The 14,945-nt window shown below is 41.3% G+C and overlaps 1 protein-coding gene across 1 annotated transcript; it reads right to left on the bottom strand.

Annotated features, from left to right (window-relative positions):
• Positions 1–1,029: 1,029 nt before the first annotated feature.
• Positions 1,030–1,935, bottom strand: LOC148477409 (taste receptor type 2 member 41-like). The gene has a single exon (XM_088456813.1). It carries the CDS (start codon positions 1,933–1,935, stop codon positions 1,030–1,032), a length of 906 nt encoding a protein of 301 aa, XP_088312939.1.
• Positions 1,936–14,945: the final 13,010 nt, after the last annotated feature.

Below are 14,945 nucleotides of genomic sequence, written 5' to 3'. Positions count from 1 at the left end.
AAAAATCTGCACGTTAGCAATTATACCACATAAGGTCTAGAAGAGAGATTGCGACAATAAAGGAGAATTTTGAAAATCATGTAATTTGGACCCAACTTTTTTTTATAAAGTTCTTATAGTACAATATAAGACCCATTATATTTATAATTATTACTACAATAAAATAATAGTTTAGGCATCATATTGGGGAGGAGCCACAGAAGTATATTTTCTACATTTTAAGATTACAAATATAACATGACAACATTATCATAGCATGAATACATATAGATGACAAAATGTTCCCAGGGGTACATAGTAATATGTAACACATGTTTAAATTGGAATAAAATATTAAACATAATTGTGTTTCTTCTCTAGTGAACTGTAACAGGCTCATTGTAGAGGAATTGAGATATCCCAGTCTGAAGACAATGGGGCCTATTTAACAGTGATCGTATTTGCAATGTGATCTAAGCATGATATCCCTGACCACAAGCACATTGCAAGATGCGATCATAGTGTTGGAATGTATCATCCGGCACCCGCAGAGACAGAGGTTCTAAAGATGCCTGTCCCTGCTTTATACCCGGAGTGCTCCTTGGGCTACTGTGCATACACAGTCCCACTGCGCGGCCGCCATTTCTGGGGAGGATTCTCTCCCAGCTAATTATGCAAAGTGTAGCCTACGGGCTACAACAGGCTAATAGCAACTTCAGATGGCGTTAGCTGCGGGAGCCAACCTCCGGAATGTATCGCATTTCTGAAGTTAGTAAATCTGGTAGCGTAGAGACCTATGGGGGATGCGACTACCTGCGGGAAAGGAGGGATCACAGTGGATTTTGGAGATTCCTGCTGCGGTCCCTTTTTCGTACATGGATGTGATGATAATTATTTTTGGTTACCCCTCAAAAACTGGTGTTTTTGAGGAACAAGCCACCAATATTTAATGATTATTTGGCACCAGTGATGTTATAACCTAATCCTGTAATATTTAGAGATTTAACAAAACAAAACACAGAACTCATTCTATCTGTACAGAGTTTATATTCAGGGGGTGACGCTGCAGCCACATAATCTATTCTTGATACTGGGATTTCCATAGATGATAATGAGAGTTTTAGCAGTGGGATAAAGCAGAGTACATAGTAATATAGTAAAGTGCAAATATTCATCAGCATTAATATTCAATGGTGGTAAAATATTAATTAATGCTATTGTAATGTAGAAAGCCATGTCCAGCATAACATGTACAATAATTGACCGGACAGCCCGGACGTGGCCCTGGAGCTGGGCAGATGTTATGTGGGAGTCTCCCTGCTTCATCCTCCAGATGTGTCTCAGTATAGATCTGACACTGAGCCCGATACACAGACAGGTCACCACAAATGGCAGACAGAACCTAATCAGTGTGCTGCTGAGGACATAAGCAACATTCCATGTAATGTTATAACGGCGCAGATTTGTCTTGTCAGTGTTATTTCCGAGAAATTCAATGTTTGTTGTAAATACAACTGGAACATTAATGACTATGGAACATAACAGTGATCCCAACATGAGATGAGGAACATAGGACAGGAACCTTGCTTTAACACGAAGGAAAAGCTGATGGGAAACGTTCACCAATCTGACACAGTAGAAGATGGAGAGCCAGGCGGTGTTCCAGAAACTCATTGCAAATAGGGTGTTTTGTAACATAAACATGATTAATATTATGATTTTGTCCAACATAAGAAATATCCCAAAGTAGTCAAAAAAATAATAAACAGTCATGTTGACCTGATAGAGGAGATTTGTCAGCAGTGTCACAAAGCTGATTTTATCGCAAGTTCCCGGATTACTGGTCTCTCTCCAGTGTCTGATATTCAAAAAGAAAACTGAGCAGCATAATATGGACCCAGACATCCCAGTAACCATTGTAATAATTAATTTTGTGAGATTCACAGGTGACGTCATTGTCTCTCAGTATATGATCCTTGTGTTACTGTAGGTCCCTTTAGCAATGAGAACACCTTGTATGACAAGTCTGTAGCAGAATGATTACACTGAGACAAGAGCATCAGATAAATATAAGCATCAGATGCAAATATGCTCAGTACCTGCGTCACAGGTGAGAGCTTTGTATAATGGATGGCGCGTCTATAATACGGTGTCAACGTGACATCTGGCTTCATCTGATACTTTAATATTTTACATAATAAAGTCAATGATGTATGATGAAACTTTCCACAAGAACAGAAGCCAAGAATATGATAGTGTTTTATTTTCATGTTATTATTGGAATGGGATTCAAATCCCGACAACGTCTGGCCGAAGGGAGGAAATCCCAACAGCGTCAGGTAAGTAACCTATCCCTCCCTTAGGTGTGCCTAACCCTAACCTCTAAAACAAACAGTTCTTTTAGAACAATGAAGCGCTGTCTCAGTAGTTAAAATATATCAGTATTTAATCATAAGAATATTTAAATATATAAAAGTATAGATAACCACAGTAATAAGTACCAAAAATAAAAACAAATCAATCTAAAAACTAATTAGACAGATGACACAACTGCAATGTAACAGATCATAGAGTAACCAATATATCTATGCCAGTAACACTTTAAATACAATTGGATCAATATAACTTTGCAACAATATAAACGTTCTGATGCATTCAAAAACGTGGATAATACGAGGGTTGTTCAAAAAGTAATGCCTAAATGCTCACAACTCAAATTTTATTATAGATACAGATTTGAAAAATTAAAGTAAAATACTTTGAAGTCTTAGTAACAGAATGACTCTACTCAAAAAATTCACCATCTGCCCTCAAACATTTTCTTCACCTCTAAACCAAAGCTGTGAATCCACTTTGGAAAAATTCCAGTGGTTGGTGTTTGACCCAGGAACATATGGCGTTTATTAAACAACCTCTATGTCTTCAAAATGTTGACCCCAGAGATAGTATTTGAGAGGGCCAAACAGATGAAAGTCAGAAGGGGCCAAATCAGGACTGTATGGTGGATGTGGCATTATTGCCCACCTCATTTTGCAATGGCCGCAGATGTTGCCATCGAAGTGTGAGGTCTGGCATTGTCATGGTGTAAGATGACATTTGACAGTGGAATTGTTGAACTTTTATTTTGGATGGCTTCTTTCAGCTTCTTAAGTGTAATAATGTATCAATCACTGTTGAATGATTGGTTTGGTTCCAAGTAATCGATGAGAATAACACCTCGGCAATCCCAGAAAAATGTAGCCATAACTTTATTTCCGGATCGCTGTGATTTAAACTTTTTTGGCCTAGGTGAACTTGGGTGTTTCTATTGCTTGATTGGGCCTTTTTTTCTGGGTCATAAAGGAATACCCAGGTCTCATCTCCTGTAATGACATTTTCCTAAAACGTCTCAGGGTTGGCTTCAAAGTTGGTCAAAAGGTCATTGCACACTTCCACCCTCTGGGCCTTAAGATCCCTGGTTAATTGCTTTGGAACCCATTTAGCACACACTTTACGAAATCCCAAATCATTGATTAGTGTTTTTACAGTGCCATGGCTACATTCATGTTCATCACTGACATCTCTGATGGTAATACGACTGTCTATCTGAATCATGGCATCAACTTTGTGTTGGTTCTTTGCTGTCACTGCAGTTGATGGTCTGCCACCACGAGGTTTGTCGCACACGGATGATTCTCCCGATTGAAAACGCTTCATCCACCTTCTGACATTGCTATAGTCAATTGTACGCTCACCATACACTTTTTTCAGTCTTCTGTGGATTTATGTAGCACTGCAGCCTTCTTTTTCCAGAAATTCAACAACGTCTCTTTGTTTCATTTTGGATTCTATGGTATTTCTAGGACTACCTAAACAAAAATACATATATAGCTAGCTTACATATTAAACTACAAAGTTTCAAATAAATATTGCATATTATTCAGAGTTATGAGCATTTAGGCATTACTTTTTGAACAACCCTCGTATAACCAAATACAAGATAATTCAGGATCCAGAATATTTGTGATTAAGTATTGCCAGTTTTTCCAGCTCTCTTTCTTATAGCAGACTGAATAGTTTTATAAAGTCACAAATATCTTGGACATTCCGATCTCCATATTAATCTGGAGGAGCTCCGTAACATATTTGGATCTTTGTTTATTCACTGGATCCCAGCTTCAATAGAGTTGCCTACAATAATATACATTTTTGTCATCTGACACTTTATAAAACTATTCAGTCTGCTATAACAAAGAGAGATGGAAAAACTGGCAATACTTAATCACAAATATTCTGGATCCTGAATTATCTTGTATTTGGTTATATTATCCCCTTTTTTGAATGCGTCAGAACGTTTATATTATTGCAAAGTCATATTGATACAATTGTATCTTAAATGTTACTGGCATATATATATTGGTTACTCTGATCTGTTACATTGCAGTTGTCTCATCTGTCTAATTAGTTTTTAGATTGATTTGTTTTTATTTTTGGTACTTATTACTGTGGCTATCTATACTTTTATATATTTTGTCGAAGCCGGATGATTGGCTGAGACCAGATCTTAAAATTAATATCGAGCGACACCATTTTAGGTTGCCTCTGATGACGCCATCTTGCATCGTCAGCATGAAACCATGGTGTGTGATGCTAATATACTATTATTAGAATCGTGCGATTGCATTACCACTGCATACTGTTTAAAATCATATCATTCCCCATACGCACGGATACACATATAAATATACATATTTAAAGACTTCATAAATTCAGTGATGACAGACTTCCCTTGTAGACATGTCTGTGACAATTAATCAAGAATACACAAAGATACTGTGAGTGTTTACTTCAAATATATACACAGTATGTCTGTGGCAATTGAAATGTAACCCAGACACTGATATGCACAATTGAAGTGTCCAGAATGTGGATTTATAAACAATTGCCAGACATGTAGCTATTGTTAACAAATGTAGGCCTTGTATCCAATGCTGATGTAGTTAAGTAGAACTAACAGTTGTATTAGGAGAGCCTTTTGTTAAAATTATCAGATTGTTTGCCAAAGCCTGCTCAGGACACAACCCCATTGTCTGTTGTTCTCTTAGTTCAGACAGAAGTAAAATAAATAATAACCAGTTTGAGGATATATGTGTATGTATGCATATATATATTTATATATATATATATATTTATATATATATATATATATATATATACATATATACACACTAAAATGATCACATGGGCATCCACAATGCGTGCACACATATATATACAGCTGCAATTATAAATAGAAACACACAGCGCACCTTTTACGCTGCATGAAGACACACAACGCATACTAACATATAATCATAAATATACACGCACTCATAAAAGGTTCCTGCACATTATGGTTTATATTAAAGTTATTATATATTATGTAAAATGCATGTATTTAATATTAATGGTATACAACATGATAGACGTGGCATGTTTGGTACTAAACTGACACACTGTTTATTTCCAGATATCTGAACCTATCAATGAGTCATTTACATCTTGCTTTAGATGGTTATGGAATATAGGAAATTATTGGTTAGAATGTATACACTCTAATGTTGTGCCTCTGTATAGTTTATATCAATTAAAGAAAGACAATATAATCTGGAGAATTGGGACATACCCCTAGTGAACTGTACTATGAACTACAGCGTACTACAAAGACCAAGAGCAAGAACCAATGGAATTATGTTTGTCTGTCTACATTGTTGTTATCATGATTTGTTAGGGTATATAATGCCTGTGTCCCGATCCCAGTTAGTAGCTATTCCCTTGGATGACCACAGACCTCTGGATTGATGACTGTAACAGGGACTGGTGCGCTTGTGTAATGTATCAACTGTACCTTATTTCTGTATAATCCTTTGCTCTAATTGTATTTAGATCACAGTGTGTAACTAAATGCTTTTCATGTGAGTAATAACTTTTGTGCTTTGGAACCACACTCAAAGTCTTGAAAGTGATTATTTTCATATGTGTATGCTACGCTAATCAGCGACATTTAGGTATATAGATTATTAGGAATTCATAATTTATATATTCTTATAGCTATTAAGATTTCAAGTCAGGTAATGTGACAAATATAACTATGAAAATGTCCGTTGGTTAACTATTTATATTTTTAATATGCTGTCTACAGAAAATGTGGACAACTAACACTGTGTTAAAACACTTGTATGTTTCACCCCTATCAGCCAAGGCAGTCTGTGGACCCGGCAAGTGTCACTTCCGGTGTGACATCACAGTCGGAAACCGGAAGTAGAACGTTGGACACCGGAGACCGGGATGGTGCGCTGCAGGTGTTCACTGTCACTGTCTGTAAGCATAAATTGTTTGGTTTTCACTATGTATGTATGTCCTGACGAAGGGGGAAGACCCCAAAACGTTGATGCAGTAAAAATACTTTTTTTGCACTATCTTTAAAGCATGAGAGTGCCGCTTTATTGAAAAAGGATATATTCTTATGATTAAATACTGATTCATTTTATCTACTGAGACAGAGCCTCATTGTTCTAAATGTACTGTTTCTTTTTGAATAACTGATAGGTAGAGTATAGTCTGTCTTGATATTTGAAGCAGCAGTCTCACGGATCTACAACAGCTGTGTGATCAATTTAATATTTATTATTTCTAGCGCTAGATTGGTTGTCTTTTCTAACCCTGAATTCCCCCCCTAGTGCCTAACCTTAACCTCCCCCAGGGGTGCCTAAACCCAACCCCCCTCCCTGCACCCTAAACCTAACCCTCGTGAGGGGGTGCCTGACCCTAAGCTCCCCTCGGTGGCACCTAACCTTAACACCCCTTCCCCTAGCCTAACCCTAACCTTCCCTTGGGCGTGTCTAACCCTAAGTCCCCCCGGGGTGCCCTAAAACTAAACCTCCCCCCCGTGGTTATGAGGACAGGTGCCCTGGACTTACCTCGTTCAGGCCTGCATCGTCATGGATTCCAGCATTAGGATTATGATAGGCATTGGTATCTCAATGCATATCGTATATCCCTAGCCAGCATACTGCCGTCAGGATTGTGTACATAACATTATTATTATTATTATTATTATTATTATTATTATTATTATTACTATTATTATTATTATTGAGATTAAGCTGATTACAGTGTCTGAGGGCTTGTTACCATTTATCTTTAATGGATATCACTTGCAATTAGTGTACAGTACAGTATTCACAGATGTGTCCTGCGTACGCAGCAAATTGCACCACATATAGCGCAAGACGTGCACCTGCAAGTGGATATGCGCATTGCCTTTGCACCCGCACCCCCATAGGATTGCATGGTGCCATCGCAGTGCACGCCTTAGCAAACAGTAGCATGTGCATGGCGCGATGTGCGCGCACGTTTATTATAACGTGATCGGCAAAGATATAGCTGGACACCTCTGTATAGCACATTTACATAATTCTCTGTATTAGGAGTTACATGCTGGCTTCCCACATGTTATAGGAGTTGTGGATGGCACCCATGTAGCGCTCGTCCCACCGTCACAAAACAAGCATATATTTAGGAACCGGAAACACTTTCATATCTTAAATGTGATGGTGGTCTGTGGTCCATCCCTCCAGATTCTTTCCCTGAATACCCAATTTCCTATGTGTGCTCATGATACATTTGTCCTTTGGCAAACAGGGATATGGCAGAAACTAACCATGATGTAAGCCGGTGATGCCTGGTTTCTGGGTAAGTGTATTTTATCTAACATTTTTGTTTGTTTTTAGTTGACATCTGAACATACATCATATTTTTTAATGTTTTTTTATTTTCACATGAGATAGTGCCTACCCTTGTCGCCCATGGCCACTTACTCCTTTTGCATCACCCACACCAGGTACAGAATCCGAATATAATGCTGCACATACCACCACCAGAAAGATCATTGAGTGTTGTTTCGGATTATTGAATGGAAGGTTTAGGTGTTTGGACCGGTCTGGTGGTGCACTTCTGTATATGCACTGGAAATGGTAAGTAAGATTGTTGTCCTGTGTGGTGTGTTTCACAACATTGCAATTAGGAGACATGTGCCATGGGATGGGGAGGACCCATTGCCTGAAGTTGAGGAAGTAAGGGCAGGATAGCACTATCTGGGGGACAGCATTACAGATGATGTAGTAAATAGATACTTCAGGTAATTAGACCTTTGTATATATTTTTAGACTTTTAAATTGTTTCCTAAATATGTTTATTTGCTTTTCTGTCGCTCACAAAATCAATTTTTTTAAAAAGGAACAACTAAAGATAAATGCCCTCTGAAGGTGTTAAAAAAACTTATGGAAAACTTGGAATTAGAAATAGAGGGCACTATAAATTGTCCAAATTCCAACAGTGAATTTTAATAATCAGCCATTTCTAAGTAGAATGCCAATCAGGAAGCACCTGAGTCTTTATAAAGTATGCAATAATATGTAATGTATGTAATAATCACCATTGCCATCATAAGAGCCACATCCTTCAGCCCGCGGGAGCTTTAATTCCTAATGGAGGTTATGGACTGCCAACTGGGGCATGCAGTGCCATTTGTGGGAAACTGCACAAAACTCCGGGCATACACAGAGGTGCGGAGTCACGCCCAGATTTTTTGTGCTGCTAGAGCGGCTGTGATCCTAATCGAGATGCCGCACACCAAACCTTCTGGCCCACTTGAAGGCACTCTACACACGGAGTAAGTATGCGCTAATATGTGTATCCATGTTAGTGTGACTTGTGTATGCATACTGTATATATACAAAGTTACGCGCGCACCTCACGAGCGTTCTGTTTATTGCTACTATATGCACGTGTGTGCTGTCAGATGTGTTTGTCAGTTTGGTGCTTCCATTTTGTTTTATTCTGTTTTATTTTTGATTTTCTTGGAAGTAGTGTCTATGTAGTCCAAGTGCATTTTGTCTCATAACTCATTGATGCCATCTACAATAGACTATTTGATTTGTTAGTGCTTAATGATGTGTGTGTGTGTGTTTGATTTTTAAAAAACGTGCATAATATGTTAAGTTGTAATTCTAAAATAAGTAGATGTGTCCGTTTAGTATGTGGGAAAAATCCAGCACTCGTCCACGCCGTGGCAGAAGGTATCCGGGTGCCCTCAGGTGAGGATCAGTGCAGAAAGGAAAGAAATCTGTGGCACTCCGGGATTTTAGGAGGTTCATCTCCCAATATATTTCTAAAGTGCATGACAGAAAATCAACATTTCGGGGTCACAGAGCCCCTTTGTCAAGGTGTTCCTGCCATCACTACACTATATTCATCTTGGTTCCCAAATTAATCTCACCTCTACGCTACAGCAACCCTGATAATTTAATTCACTGCCCTCTGGAATGCCAGATAAGTCTGTATTAAACTGGTCCCCACCCATGACCTGTTCTTCTCCAACTCCCCAAATCTCCTAGCCATTACTAAAATCTGGATTTCACCCACTGACACCACTTCTCCTGCAGCTCTCTCCTATGGGGCCTCACCTTCTCGCATAAAAACCTTGACTTGGGGGTTGCTATGGTGGTGGTGTTGGGCTCCTTCTATCCCCCGGTTACTCATACCAATTTATACCATCTGAACCATCACTTACATTCTCTACATTTAAAGTTCATGCCATATGCCTCTTCTAACAAGTACATCTTCGAGTAGCTGTCATTTAACATCCCCCTGGCCCTCCCTCCAAGTTCCTTGCAGGGGCGGATAAAGACTCTTGCCTTAGGGAGGGTGGTGTGTTTATGTATGTGCAGTTGTGACAAGGATGTGCTTGCCACCACGTGTGTGATCCGTCCAACATCGTGGATCCCAATGGGACCCCTGGGAATGAGGTATGTGTTGCCTGTGTACTCAGGCTCCTCATTAATATGGTTTTAGTCACCTGTAGGAGGCGGACATTGTTTGTCATATCAGGGCCGGTTCTAGACCAAGTGGAGCCCAGGGTGAAATTTCCATTGATGCTCCACTTAAAAAAACTAAATACTGTTTTTGTGTGTACTAAATAAAAACTCACCTTACCTATATGGTGGTTTCTCTGCAATGGGGAACATCTGAAGAAAATGATCCTCTGTGGGCAGGCAGTGTCTTCCATCAGTAGTCACTATTCACATTGAAGATCACATGGTCCAGAAGATTCCTGTTTGTGTAGGAATATAATCATTGTCACCATCATATAACAGAAGTTCAACCAGAAATGTGTCCCCTGTGTCCCCTCCAGCCTCATGCCCCCTGTCTTCCCTCCAGTTCTGTCATTCCAGCCTCCAGCCCCCTGTGTACCCTCCAGCCCATTCTTCTCCCCTCCAGCCGCAAATTACTCCAGCCTCCAGACCCCTGTTATTCCAACCTTCAGCCCAGTGTCCCCTCCAGCTCCCTCTCTTTCCAGCCTTCTGCCCCATGTCCCCTCCAGTTCCCTGTCATTCCAGTCTACAGTCCACTGTACCCTCCAGCCTCCATAATTCCAGCCTCCAACCCCTTGTCATTCCAGCCTCCAACCTCCTCTCCCCTCCAGCCCCTCATCATTCCAGCCTTCAGCCCTCTGTGTCCCCTCCAGCCACCTGTTATTCCAGCTTCCTGTCCCCTCCAGCCCCTCATCATTCCAGCCTTCAGCACTCCGTGTCCCCTCCAGCCACCTGTCATTCCAGCCTCCTGCCCCCTCCAGCCCCTCATCATTCCAGCCTTTAGCCCTCTGTGTGTCCCCCAGCCACTTGTCATTACAGCCTCCTGTCCCGTCATTCAGCTTTCAGCCCCCTGTGTCCCCTCCAGCCGCCTGTCATTCCAGCCTCCAGCCCCCCAACATTTTGGCCTCCTGTCTCCCCTCCAGGCCCCTGTCATCCTGTCTCCCCTCAAGGTGCCCTGTCATCCTGTCTCCCCTCTAGGCCCCTGTCATTTCAGCCTCCAGCCCCGAGTAACCTCAACATCAACCCTCTCCCTGGCCTCCTGAAATTTACCTTAATTTCTGCAGCTGGACTGCTACTTCTCCTTCCAATTCAGCATCCTACTGCTCCTGCTGCTCCTGCTTCTCAGGCACTTCGGATCCTCCTCAGCACTTGACACGTAGGCTACATACCACATGTCCCTGTAGAGAGTCGGCTGGGTCAAGGGGGCGTGGCCTAATCGTGGATCCGTGGACATGCCCCTTTATGGAGGATTTTTTTAATGTTGTTGTGTTAAGGGGAGAAATTGGCCTCATTGCCCCCCCTGGATCCACCTCTGGTTTCTTGACAAGTTTGCTTCCTGGCTCCCTCACTTTCTCTCCTCAGACCTTCCCTCCATTATCCTAGGTGACTTCAATATTCCAATTGATATGCCCACATAATCCTCTGTCTACATACTCCTCACCCTCACATCTTAATTTAGCCTCCTTCAATGGACCTCTTCACCCTCCCATGTGAGTGGTCATTCGCTTGCTCTGGTCTTCACTCACCATTGTGATATTTCTGATTACTCCAATCCCCATTTCCCCTCTCTGACCATCACCTTCTCTTTTTTAACCTATCCCTCTCTCCTTCCCCTCCTCCACCTCCTAAAGCCACCATCACTAAGCATAACATAGAGGCTATCAACACAATCTAATTTTCTTGCCTACTTGACTCACTTCTCTACCCTATCCTTTCTCTCTCCTGCCCTGAACAAGCTGCTGCCCTATACAATGTCTCCCTTACTTCTGCTCTTGACTTGTTGCTCCAGCGATCACTACTCAACCCTGGCATACCTTCAAACGTGTTCGTGAACCACCAAGCGACAGTGAAGTTCTCACTCTATGTCAGATTTTCTCCATTTCAAATGTATGCTCTCATCCTACAGTCCTGCCCTTTCCCTCTCTAAACAGACATATTTCAAGCACCTCATCTCCTCTCAGTCCTCAAATCCCCAGCATCTCTCTACTCCACCTTCAACTCCCTTCTATGCCCACCCCCTCCTTGTCTCCCCTCCTCGCTCTCTGCCCTTCACTTTGCTACCTAAATCACATCTAAAATGTGTTCCATACATCACAACATCATATCCAACTAATCCCACAGCTCTCAACTTCCTCCTTTCCCAAATCACCCCACCCCTTCCATTTTACCAACTCTGACATCCTTCTCCCCTATATCTGGAGAGGAAGTCATGGCCCTCATCCAGTCCACCCCCCCTTCCACCTCCCCCCTTGACCCTATCCCCTCCCACCTTCTTCACTACCTTTCTTCCTCTGCCTGCTCCCATCATGCCCACCTCCTTCTCTCTCCCTCTCATCAGGCACTGTCCCTTCTGCATTCAAGCATGCCCTTGTCTCCCCCATTCTTAAAAAAAACACTGATCCTAATATGCTCTCTAACTACCGACCCATCGCTCTCCTCCCTTTTGCTTCTAAACTCTTTGAGCACATTGTTTACAACCTCTTTACCACCTTTATTTCCTCATACTCCATTCCTGACTGGTTTCAGTCTGGAATCCATTCTCTCCACTCCACTGAAACTGCCCTCACAAAAGTCAGCAATGACCTCCTCATTGCCAAATCCAAGGGCCAATATTCTTTGCTCATTCTCTTTGACATGCTGCTGCTTTTTACACTGTGGAAAAACCTCTCCTGCTGCAAATCCTTCATTCCTTTGGTCTATATGACACTGCCCTCTCCTGGCTATCCTCCTACCTCTCTGAGCGCTACTTCTTTGTTTCCTCTCATGACTCCTCTTCCCCCTACAGCCTTTTTCAGTAGGTGTCCCCCAAGGCTCTGTCCTTTGACCTCTCCTTTACTCCCTCTATTTGTCCTCTCTAGGTGAACTCATCAGCTCTCTTGATCTCCATTATCATCTCTATGCTGATGATACTCAGATCTACCTTTCCTCCCCTGATCTCTCCTCCTCTCTTCTGACTCATATCTCCAACTGTCTCTCTGATATCTCTTCCTGGATGTCTCAGCGATTTCTTAAACTTAATATGTCTAAGACAGAGCTGATCATATTCCCACCCTCCACCATAACCTCACTTCCCCCTATTTATTTATATATATATTGATGGCACAACTATCTCATCTAGCCCCAAAGTGCACTGTCTTGGAGTAATCTTGGACTCATCCTTCTCCTTCAAACCACAAATCCAGTACCTTTCACAGTCCTGTCATCTTCATCTCAAAAATATTTCCAAGATTAGACCCTATCTCACCCAGGATGCTAACAAAAAACTCACACACTCACTGGTCATATCAAGATTGGACTACTGTAACCTTCTCCTATCTGGCCTCCCAAAATCCCATCTCTCTCCTCTCCAGTCTGTCCTCAATGCTGCTGCTCAGCTCATCTTCCTATCCAAATGTTTTACATCTGCCTCCCCTCTCCTACAAGCCCTCCACTGACTCCACTTTCCTTTCAGAACCCAATTCAAGGTTCTCACGCTCACTTACAAAGCCCTCTACCAATCTTCTCCCAATTTTATCTCTGCTCTAATATCCCATCTCTCTCCTGTCCACCCTCTTCGTTCAATTAATGCATACCACCTTTTATGCCAACTGATTACGTCCTCTCACTCTCACCTCCAAGATTTTGCCCGTGCTGCTCCACACCTTTTGAACTCTCTCCCTCTCCCCATCAGACTCCCCACCTCTCTACAATCCTTCAAAGGGGCTCTCAAGACCCACTACTTCATTAAATCCTTCCAGCTCTCATCCTAACTTGCTGCTATATGCTCCTTCCTCCCTAACGACCTCATCTGTGTCTCACCTGTTTGTCTGCCCTTCCCCTTTAGAATGTAAGCTCTTATGAGCAGGGCCCTCTACCCTCTTGTGCTTCTCCCTACTTTACTTTCATCTACCTCTTACTCCCCATTAGGGCAGCTAACATTTGGTTGCTTAAGCTCTGCTGCTTATGTGGGTGTCATGGTCGCTAATGTAGCAATGTATATTATCCATGTCCTTGTCCTGCATTCTATTGTATTGTACTGTAAGTCACTGGTCACCTATTTGTACTTTGTAAGGCACATGTGGCACCATATAAATAAATAATAACAACAACAACAACAACAACAACACTATTAATTGTGTGAGCACAACAAGCAATCTATACAAACATAACATTGAATGCTTTGAAAAGAATATGAAGATGCTTAGCAATACAGGACATAGGATCAATTGCTATCAATCATGGTTGCAATTGCTATCGCTATTCTATTGCAATCACAATCGCTAATGCGTATAGCATTGCAAGCACTGCGTATGGTGGGTGTGTTTAATTCTCCATCGCAGTTCTGCTACTGAGCGCAATATGTGCATTTGCAATGGGAGTTGCAATCTGTACTGTATGTGGCCCACAGACAGAAGATGTGAGTGAGACCTGAGCAGACCTTGCAAATAAGGAGATATATGGTCTGTAAGTCATTAATCCACACCACACCATCATATCATTACTACTGTATACCTAAAGCTTATGCACTGAAATATTAGTAGTAAAACAAAAAGTGTGATGTTGTTATATAAGTGCATTCAGGAGAGAAAATGTTTTTAACCGTTATCTAGATTCCAAAAATATGTTACCTTTATCCTTTATAGTCTTACAGATGAAGAAGTGATCCAGTGAAATAAAATTGATTAATTTTTTAAATCTTGAGTGATTCTCGGATCTGGCATTGAGTTTCCTTCACTTCTGCCAGACAATGAAGACAAAACACCCCCTGTTGCAATGTACAAATTCTTCGAAGAGGACCAATCTGCTGGACATCACTGGAGAGATCTCATAAAACACTATGAGAACATTTCATTCCATACGCACATGGAGCACTGAGGGTTGTGTACGGGAGGAGATGTGGCTTAAGGTAGTTGTACATGCAGGATAAACATTCTCTACTAAGGTTCCGTACTACTGTATACTGTATACATGCTTTTCTGTACTTTTTCTCACATTCATAAGAGATTTCTGCTTTAAGAAAACAATGAACAGATAGAAAATTGCAAGCAGAACAAAGTCATATAAACTAAAATGTGCACAAAATGTGGAAACAAT

The sequence above is a fragment of the Taudactylus pleione genome, unplaced genomic scaffold (genome assembly GCF_031769625.1).
Source record: "Taudactylus pleione unplaced genomic scaffold, aTauple2 ptg000720l, whole genome shotgun sequence".
In the NCBI taxonomy this organism is placed as follows: domain Eukaryota; kingdom Metazoa; phylum Chordata; class Amphibia; order Anura; family Myobatrachidae; genus Taudactylus; species Taudactylus pleione.
The sequence above is the reverse complement of the archived record's forward strand: the minus strand, read 5'-3'. Positions and strand labels throughout refer to the sequence as shown.